General features: G+C 34.5%; 1 protein-coding gene across 1 annotated transcript in view; it reads left to right on the top strand.

Moving 5' to 3' along the window:
• Nucleotides 1-9,249, top strand: part of LOC104409095 (alpha-mannosidase 2-like) — a gene marked incomplete at both ends in the record, with an annotated part of 13,852 nt that extends 4,603 nt beyond the window's left edge. The window contains 4 exons of the mRNA XM_010018882.1: nucleotides 3,175-3,346; nucleotides 4,992-5,119; nucleotides 6,506-6,679; nucleotides 9,063-9,249. Of these exons, the coding sequence (XP_010017184.1) occupies nucleotides 3,175-3,346; nucleotides 4,992-5,119; nucleotides 6,506-6,679; nucleotides 9,063-9,249 (661 nt within the window). The remainder of the gene's footprint in view (nucleotides 1-3,174; nucleotides 3,347-4,991; nucleotides 5,120-6,505; nucleotides 6,680-9,062) is intronic.
• Nucleotides 9,250-9,866: the final 617 nt, after the last annotated feature.

Raw genomic sequence — 9,866 nt, 5'->3', positions numbered from 1 at the left:
TTTTTTTTTTTTTTTTTTTTTTTTTTTTTTTTTTTTTTTTTTTTTAGAAAATTCACAAGACCTTAACAGTCTTCCAGTACCTAAAGGGGGGTGGCCTACAAGATAAGACCAAGGGGAATGGCTTTAAGATGAAAGAGGAGAAGTTTAGATTTGATATTAGAAAGAAATGCTTTACTGTGTGGGCAGTGGGGCATTGGAACAGGTTACCCAGAGAAGCTGTGGCTGCCCCATCCCTGCTTGACGGGGCTTGGAGCAACCTGTTCTAGTGGAAGGAGTCCCTGCCCATGGCACGGGTTTGCAACTGGGTGAGCTTTAAGGTCCCTCCCACCCAAACCATTTTATGATTCTAATTACAATTTTTGAAGTACCTCATGATTTATGACAGATTTTGCTTTTGGTGAAATGTGCAATCATTTGAGTTTTTAGCTATGCTTATGAAATTAAATGTGATAAATATGAAATTATTCTTGTGGTCCAGTGAGCAGAGATCTTTTAAAAGTTAAAGTTTGCCAGTGGAAAAGTAAATTGTGTTGTACCTTTTCAATACTGGTGTTTGTTTCTACATAGATGACTTTGTCTCGGAGAGTATTTTTGGGGAAGAAGAAGCTTGCTTATTTTTTATCTTCTTCTGAATCAGAATGAATGTTTTAATACAGGGATGTTCCGGGTGGCTTTCTTTCTTACTCTGTTTTCTTCCATGTCAAATAGAAAAATTAAAAACAACCTTATACTCCTTTTAGTTTTAATTTCGAGATAGCCTTTCCTGAGGGACATCATGTTTCTCAAGTTTTCTTTCAGTCTTGGAAAATAAGCCATTCATCTTTACTGAAAACCTTCTTTTTTGATGAAATTAGCACTGAAGTTTTATGTCAGAAACATCAGCAAAAGATTAACTTGTATATTTGCTCTATTTAGCTTTGACATTTTAGAATGATGATGCGAGATTTCTTATTAAAAAATTGTTTACGTTCTATACCTTAAAATAAGGGATTTTTTTATTGCTGAATCTGAAAAGGAGCTAATGCTAAATTATTTCCATATGTAATGATGCTTACTGTCCTGGGTTCAGCTACAGCAGTCATTTTCTCTCCTTCTTAGTAGCTGGTGCAATGTTGTGGTTTTGACTTTCAGCCTGGGAACAATGCTGGTAACACCGATGGTTTTAGTTGTTGCTCAGTAATGTTTACTCTGACCAAGGACTTTCTCAGTCTCATGCTCTGCCAGGGAGGAGCGGAAGCTGGGAGGAAACAGAGACAGGACACCTAACCCAAACTGGCCAAAGGGGTACAGCACGTCATGCCCAGTATATAAACTGGGGAGAGTTACCCGGAAGGCCCAGGTTGCTGCTCGGGTCGGGCTGGGTATCGGTCGGTGGGTGGTGAGCAATTGTATCCTCTCCCTTTGTTATTCCTCTTATCATTATTATTGGCAGCAGTAGTGGTTTTGTATTATACCTTAGTTACTGGACTGCTCTTATCTCAACCCGTGGGAGATAAATTCTTTTGATTCTCCTCCCCATCCCTCCGAGAGTGGGGGGAGGAAGAAAGGGGGAGCGAGCGAGCGGCTGCGTGGTTCTGAGTTACCAGCTGGGCTTAAACCATGACACTTACTTGAACGTAAGTTAAAATGTAGCTTTTGGATTTGTTTCTAGTATTCACATTATTGTCGTCATTGTGTGACTGTGTATGATCAGTTAAACACATATACCATGCTTGAGTTCTTCAAAGCACTTACAAGAACTCATTATTTTTATTTTTACTTAAGAAAAAGCACTTTACCATTGTGCTATCACATGTTATATAGAGCTATGGATGTAATTACTTTTTTTGTCTCTAATCCAACAAACGTTATTTTGATGATATCAGCATATTTAGTTTTGGCCATTGCAGCTTTAAGCTGTTGCACTTTTTTCCATGTGTAAATTAGTTGTATCGAGTTTCCTGATCAAAATACACTGGTAAACCTTTTCTTTCAACTTGGGAACAAATTCTTAGTTTGTGGATAAGCACAAGTACGAACTTGAGTTATACTGGGTTCTGGTGACATATTAGGGAGTGAGTTGTGACATAATAAATTTAATGTCTCATTTGGAAGCACTTGAATGAAAATGCTCATACATGACAGGACTTGGTATGAAGAGTAGGAATATGCCACTGTGTGTTAAGAAGATGGCCTTATCTGCTTCGTTTTTCCAGAGTTATTTACAGCAAGAACATATCTTCCAGGTTCTTGAGGGAAGATGCATGTACTTTCTCATGCAAATTTTTAGGAAGAGGTTACAGAATTCCATGGAGGCTTCTGCACTGTGAGGTCTGAATATGTGCTTGAAATTATTTTTTCCTTCACTCTGTGTCTCACTGGTACCTTTTCTGAAGAGGGATGCAGCTGCAACATATTTCTTTTCTCAGTCAATGCTAACAAACCTCTCATTCGTAAGTGACGCTGAATGCATGCTGCAGGGCTTACTGCTGCTTTGTTTGCCTGTTTTGTTTCTTCATCCTCAAGATCTGTGGGATACCATTAGTAGGTCTTAATTTTCCCCTCAAGCTGAAGGTGTAAGATGCTGCTAATAAGGATTTTTGTTCAGTTGTTTTACAAAAAGCAGGGTGATGGGGTGCTTTATGACTTGAGAGGAGGTAAGACATTGAGGGAAGGATTGGGGGATGCTCCGTGTGTGTGTGTGTTGGGAATAGGGCTTGGGATGGGAAGATGGCTGCAGTCTTCCTGATGTGGGAGATTGTGAAATCTAGTGGAAGTTATCAAGGAAGATTAATTTGCAGATATGTACATTTTTTCAACTACTTGTGCTTAAATAAATAATAAAAAAAAAAAAAAGCCCTGACAAAAAACCCCAACAAAAAATAACCCCAAACAAACAAAAAACCCAAACAATAACCCAAACAAAAAAAAAACAGATGAACCCCAATAATTTTTAAAATCTCTGTATTCTGTTGATCCAAGTAGAATGCCTAAGAATCCATATATTCATACATTTAGGAACTAGAACATCTAAACTTTTAAGAAACTCCTGGAAAGTTTAGCACTTTGAACTGTCCACAGGATGTAAAGTTCAGTTTTTTAAGAAATGCGTCACTTAACTTTGTCTAGGTAGTGGGAAGAAGGCAGGCTAAGACTGTTGAAAGATACTTGAATTTGTTACATTTTTTTTCTTAGGTTGGTTGAAGACTTTTGATGATTACTTCAGAGATCAGACACAGCATATCTTAAATAATATGGTTATAAAACTGCAAGAAGACAACCGAAGGAAATTTATGTGGTCTGAGATTTCTTACTTTTCAAAATGGTGGGAAGGAATAGATAGCCAAAAAAGAGATGCCGTTAAAAGGTTTGAATACTGTATTATTTATTATCTTCCATGTGGCATGTTCTGAGACGCTATAAACTTGAGGTTTCACTTGTTGCGATGCAGAATTGCTAGAATAATTCACTACTCAAATTCTGATTTTTGTGTTTGGTTCATTTTTTTCCAGTTACAAAATGGAATTCCATTTAGAGAAGTAAGCCAAATTACTGAGTTGCTGGAAAAAAAATTGAGTTTCCATGCACAACTGTGAAGATGTCATTCAAATTTTAATGGAGTTGTGATTATAAACTTTATTTGAACTCATGTTTAAGTGTTGGTAATAAAGTAATCTTTCATATTAAATATTTCTATATGGCAATTTTTTCTTCACTTGTAACACAATTATGAGATTTTTGTTTTTAAATGTGTATTATTTTTTATAAACATGCAGCTGCTTAAAGTGTGAATCAGTACTTACTCTACACCCTTGCTCTTAGTTCTTTCTAAAATCACAAGTGAAAATGTAATACAGAAGTAAAAGGCTTCCTTAGACATTGAGACAAGAAAGACATGGTTGGTTAAACTTGAAGCAATGATCTATTTTGAGGTTTTCAAAAAGATAGGGGTTTTTTTGTTTGTTTTTTGTGGGGGGGATGTGGTGGTACCTCTGTGATTGTGATGCCCTCCTTTTCATGCTCCTCTTTAAGATGCACAGGTTGCAGTATGCATTCAGACTATGAGAGCCTCACGACTGCAAAGGTTAGGTAATGCTGAAAATCTTAGAAATGACATAGAAAACTATGTGTTTAAAAATGTATGTAAAATGCATGAGTGTTATAGCACAGCTGTTGTTTTTTGAGACTAAAAAGATCTCTTGGAACACAACAAACAGTAAATGATAGTCACCAGGGAACTGCGTGCTTTCTTCAGAGCAGTCAGGAATTGGTTAAACTGCTGTAAGACTTTACTGAAGCTGCACTGGAGATTATTTTTGCTGTATGTTGTTCATTACTCTCATGGGTATTATCTGTAATGTGACTGAACTTTGATGAGTTTACTGTATTTCTTTCTTGAATTCATTAAACATTTGCATGCTAATATATAAGTGTTGGAATTACATATTTAGCTGTAGGGACCACCTGATGCTGGAAGCACTACATTCACTGGCATCTTAATAGAAAACCTGGATTATCCTGTCATCTTTTTCAAGAATGCATTTTAATGAGTGAGATGCGACGAAGGCTTTATAGGTACAATAAACTTCAAAGCCCTGTTGGCTCACGGAAACAATAAAAACTGTAAATCAGAGATGGGGAGATATTAGTAGCATTTGAAACATGCAGTGTCTAGTCATCTTGCTCAGCTGGCCTTCAGTACATACACTCATTTTTGTAATCTATGCAGGAAATAGCCTTCTTCCTGACAAAAAAAAAAAACAAAACCAAAAACCAAAATCAAATATTATGGCACATGCAATAGAGCTCGTAGTTTACGTTGCGTAGAGGCATTAAAAATTTCACTGTTCATCTCTTCGGTCTTTCCCTGGTTAATGTAGTCCTGTGATGAAAGTAGCACAAGCGATTGAGATTTTGACAGTCTCTGGAAATACATATTGGGTATTCAGAAATTGATTTTTAAGAGTATTTTTCATATTCAGGATTCTGAACACAGTTTACATGTTTTTTAGGTTACTAAAAGATGGACAGTTTGAAATAGTAACAGGAGGATGGGTCATGCCTGATGAAGCCTCTCCTCATTATTTTGCTTTAATTGACCAGCTGATAGAAGGACATCAATGGCTAGAAAAGAACCTTGGTATGTAACTTGATGTAGAATCTAACTGTGTTAATACAGGAAGTCAACTAGAGAATGTTTTTTTGTATTTCTGAGTTGCTTAGAAGGCTACTCTGCTTTCCTGAAACATTAAATCGAACTGCTTACTGGAAGCTATAGGATTGAGTCTAGTATTTGCAATTACTGTTTGTAGATAGTTCCTGGATGAAGCATATTTAAACAATTTTATGTCATAATATTTTGTCTTGATCAATGAAAGATGTGCATAGTATATTAGCATAATAAAATATAACAGTTACCAATTGCCATTTCTGTCTTTCGAAAATCATGAAAAAGCCTTAAAATGACTTAAAAATTTATATTCCCTTCATGTGTTGCATCTGTTCGGCAGGGCTGTGTATTCATTAGGTTTTCTTATGTAAGGCTTTAAAAAAAAAAAAAAGATTAGTAATAGTTGTAGCAGTAGTAGTAGTTCTAAAACTGAAACCCATCATAATGTTATAATTATTATATTTCAAAATAAGAAGGTGAGACTCACTTGGTTTTGAAACTTTGAGGAGCTACTGACTGCAATAACATTGGCTGAACTCTTTTGGTAGCTTTGGGAGGTGTTTTTTGTTTGATTGTTTGTAGAGATAATGTTCCATAAGTAGAGATAACCCATTTACATAGAAAATATTTGTACAATGATTTTAATCTTAAGTTAACATCACTTTATCCAGTTATCTCAAATTATTTTGAAAAGCTGTTTCACTACGTTTTCCGTAAGTTGCAATTTCCATAAGCACAGATTGTCATAATTAAGAAATGGGGGAAGGGAAGGCCTAATAAAAGGGTAATGCATTCACTACTGGGTTTTCTGTTTGTTTTGGTTTTTTTTTGTTTGAGGTTTGTTTTTTTTGTTTGTTTGGGGTTTTTTTTGTTTGTTTGTTTGTGTGTCTTGAGAACTATGTTGGAGAATCAGTTAAATAAGAGTTGATAATTTTTATTTGGTAGCATGAAGTTCAGTGAAAATTAAGTATTAATCAACATGATTCTAATGATTGCCAACCAAATAAATTAAAAAAGTTAGTTCCAAAGCCAACAAAGGTTAATATTATTTAAATTACAGTGAAAATTCAGCAACATCAATCCATCTCCGTGCATTCATTTTCTTTCAACTTTCTTTTCCAACTGTAATGTGTAAACTACTGAAAGTAAAAAATGAGATGTGTTTCATTACGATTCCATGTAAAGATGTTTGAGATGCAGTTGAAATATTGTAACAATGTAGAGTACCAATCTCAGGTTTTTTTGTGTAGTTAGACAGAACGCCTTTGCTTGAAGACATTTAGTGCTCTTGATACAGCTTGCTTGGAGTGAAAAGTAAAATTTTATTCCCTTTTTACTTTTTTCTTTTGTCAACAGGAGTAAAACCAAAGTCTGGTTGGGCAATTGATCCTTTTGGGCATTCACCAACAATGGCCTACCTTCTGAAACGCACAGGATTTTCCAATATGCTTATACAGAGAGTTCATTACTCAGTTAAAAAATATTTTGCAGCACAGAAGACACTAGAATTTTTTTGGAGACAGAACTGGGGTATGTGTTTGTCCTTTATGTCAGTTTATTTTGCTATTTTACACAGGTAAAATACAGAGAGAACTTGAATAAGTATCTGGTAATCTTCGAAATCTATACAGAACAGGTTATTTAGAAAAGTTAGTCTAGACTTGAAAAATTTTGACTTTTTACCAGACTTACTTCTGGTTTAAAAAAAAAAAAAAAAGTCATGTAGGTTAACTTTTGGTTGTTTTTTTGTTTTTTTTTTTTGATGACAGGGTGTGTGAGTACTTGTGTGTTAGGAATGAGGTTAAATATAAAACTTTGTTATTGCCATTATTCCTCCAATCTTCCTGTTTCTTCACTTTCATTTGTGCTTGTCTCTTTAATTTGCTTCTTCCACATTTCTTGCAAGTATATATAAAAAAGTGAATGAGGTGTAATATTCTTTTGCCTTTTCTCACATCTTTTTTTTTCTTCCTCTTATTATGTGGAAGTAAGGTGAAGGAGAAGGAACATTTCTCTTGGAGAGAGGAAAAAGAAAGCTTAAAGTGAATACTGGAAGATAGAGAGACCTGTGTTGTTTATGTCCTTACTAAGGAAAAAAAAGCATTCAAACAACTAGTTTTCCTTAGCTGGTGTGATGAATAACTGTCATTATTGACAGTAGGTTTCTGTGGACTTGAAATTTGTAGGTTATGTTTAGTCAGAAAAATAGATTAAAAATATTTCACCATTTTAATTTGCAATGAAATTTTAATGTACAACCTTATTCTTAGGATAAATATAATTTCCTTTTTAATATTATTTATGCAATATAAACTTTTCTTAGGTAATGTAGTGATTATACCTTAGTAAACTGATGTGTCTGTAAATGAACATACTTTTGGATATGAATATTTTGGTTTGCTTTGTACTGTACTAGCATTCCGATAAGCTGAATGATGAATACATGTAGTTGAAGTTTTGGTGTTCCTGGTTTTTAAAAGTAAGCTAATATGTCACTGCTTTATTAATATAGGGTTAAACAAATGTATTTAGTACTTACTTTTGAAAGATGATGGTGATTTTGAAGCTTTTTAGTTCCTCTGTGTTCTTAATTAGAAGTTGTTGGAAGAAGGTTATTCAGAGAAAGCAATCTGCTGCACAGGTAAACGTGACTTAAGGAAAGCATACCACTGTGATGAATTTCCCAGATACTGAAGCTTCAGAGATTTTTCTTTGAACATTGGTGTATGCCACTCAATGCACAGAATAGTTATTATGCACTGTTTAGTTGCATAAGCAAATCACGTGTGATATGGTCTTGTATTTGTGCTTCAAAAGAAGGCTTTTCAAAATGGGTCAAAGATTACTGCACACTCATCTGGCATAATATGTAAGCATAGTACCTGAGATAGAGAACTCCTGTAGTTGAAAAGTAAATGCATATATTTATGGAATATTACCTTTCTACTAATAAGTAGCAGTAAAATAGAAAGTTTTAAACAAGGTCTGGATTGAAACTGTGGAGACTTATGCTGTTAAGGTTTTGAAGAGTATTTTCATATGTTGGCATACTTAGGAGCAAGATTCTGTTACACAACCCACAACATTCATCCTTTTTTCAGCATTCATCCCTTTTAAGTTATTAGTGCTGAAAATAGGTAATCAGCATTTAGGGGTTTTACGAGATGAGTCAACTTTTGGTTCTCTTAAGTTCTATGAGAACTTCAGGTTCTCTTTAAAGTTAAATTTTGAAAGACCTTTTGAGGCTTGACAAAATATGTGTAGATCTCTGCTTCTGGTGGGTTAAACTTTATGGAATGGACTGACTGGATGGAAAAGTTAGGATTGCAAAGATGGTCTCAGAAGTGTATAGAACTGTATGTAATTCTATGTACAAGCACATAGAATCTTATCTACAAGGACACAGAATCATACTTTAGAAGTTATGTGCTCAAGAAGTTAAGATGTTGCTAAACCAAATCAATTTAAATGTGTTAATGAGGCAATGACAGCAGGTTGATTTGTTTTCAATTTGGGCTTTTTTTTTTTGTTGGTTAGGTTTTTTGGGTTTTTTTAATTGGTTTTGATTCACTCAAAGTTTTGTTCATCTCTAAAATTCTGGAAATAAAGAGATTTATTTAGGTAATAAAAAACCAACCAACCAAACAAGCCAAAACAAGTAATATTTTGTTCCTATCTTTCCCAACCAGCTAGTGCTTGATTAGAACATTACAATCTTGCCTGTATCTCTGTTTTTTAGCCTCTTTATATGTAAGGTGTGCATACAAAGGTAGACTTCAGGTACGGATATTCAAAGCAAGGAATTGTCTTTGCTTTTAAAATAAGTTCTTGGATTAAGAACATGAAACTGATTTAGTTCTGGCAAATCGGAGAGGTTTTATTTTAAAGATGTGTTCTATGTATTTCATTCCAGATTTAGGATCAAGTACAGATATCCTTTGTCATATGATGCCTTTCTATAGCTATGATGTTCCTCATACTTGTGGTCCTGATCCGAAAATCTGTTGCCAGTTTGATTTCAAACGCCTTCCTGGAGGAAGAGTAAGCTGCCCATGGAGAGTTCCACCAGAAGCTATTCATGCTGGAAATGTTCAACACAGGTATATTTTTTACGTATTCTGTGAAAGAATGCCTTAAAAAAAAAATAAGTTGTCTTGGTCAAAGATAGTATCTAGCATAGCTTGGTGAATGTATAGTTTTTAGAATAAACTTGTTGGAAAATAATACCTATTACTTAATCTAGTGTTTACTCATAAATTCAGAACATGATTGACAGTGAAATTTGAAGATACAAGTTGAAGTTTACATTTTTACAAAACTACTTTTCTGGTTTTGGAGGAGGGAAAAAATAATAATGAAGATAGAACCAGTAAAGGCTTTTTCCACAAAAAGATTCTATTCTATAGTCCTGTTACTATCTTCACACCTTCAAACCATCCCCGGGTTCAAGATTTAGAAATTTAGGTAGGTGTTAACAATTTTTGCAACTTGCCAAGTATAACAGCAGGGTGACTTTTTGGTTCTAGTCTTGAAGCTGAAGTTTTGAAGTGGTAATATAACAATGATTCATGGGTTGCCTACGTGTTAAGTACACGTCCTTTTTTCTGAATATGAATTTTGCCAAGCATCTTGAAAACTTCACTGTGTCAGTAAAATTCAATTACTAAATTGTATTGAAGGTAAAACCTAAATAGAATCATAGAATCATAGAATAGTT

Source organism: Nestor notabilis, unplaced genomic scaffold (genome assembly GCF_000696875.1).
Source record: "Nestor notabilis isolate BGI_N333 unplaced genomic scaffold, ASM69687v1 scaffold29067, whole genome shotgun sequence".
NCBI classification, from domain to species: Eukaryota; Metazoa; Chordata; class Aves; order Psittaciformes; family Psittacidae; genus Nestor; species Nestor notabilis.
Note: the sequence above shows the minus strand (reverse complement) of the source record. Positions and strands in the feature narration are given on the sequence as shown.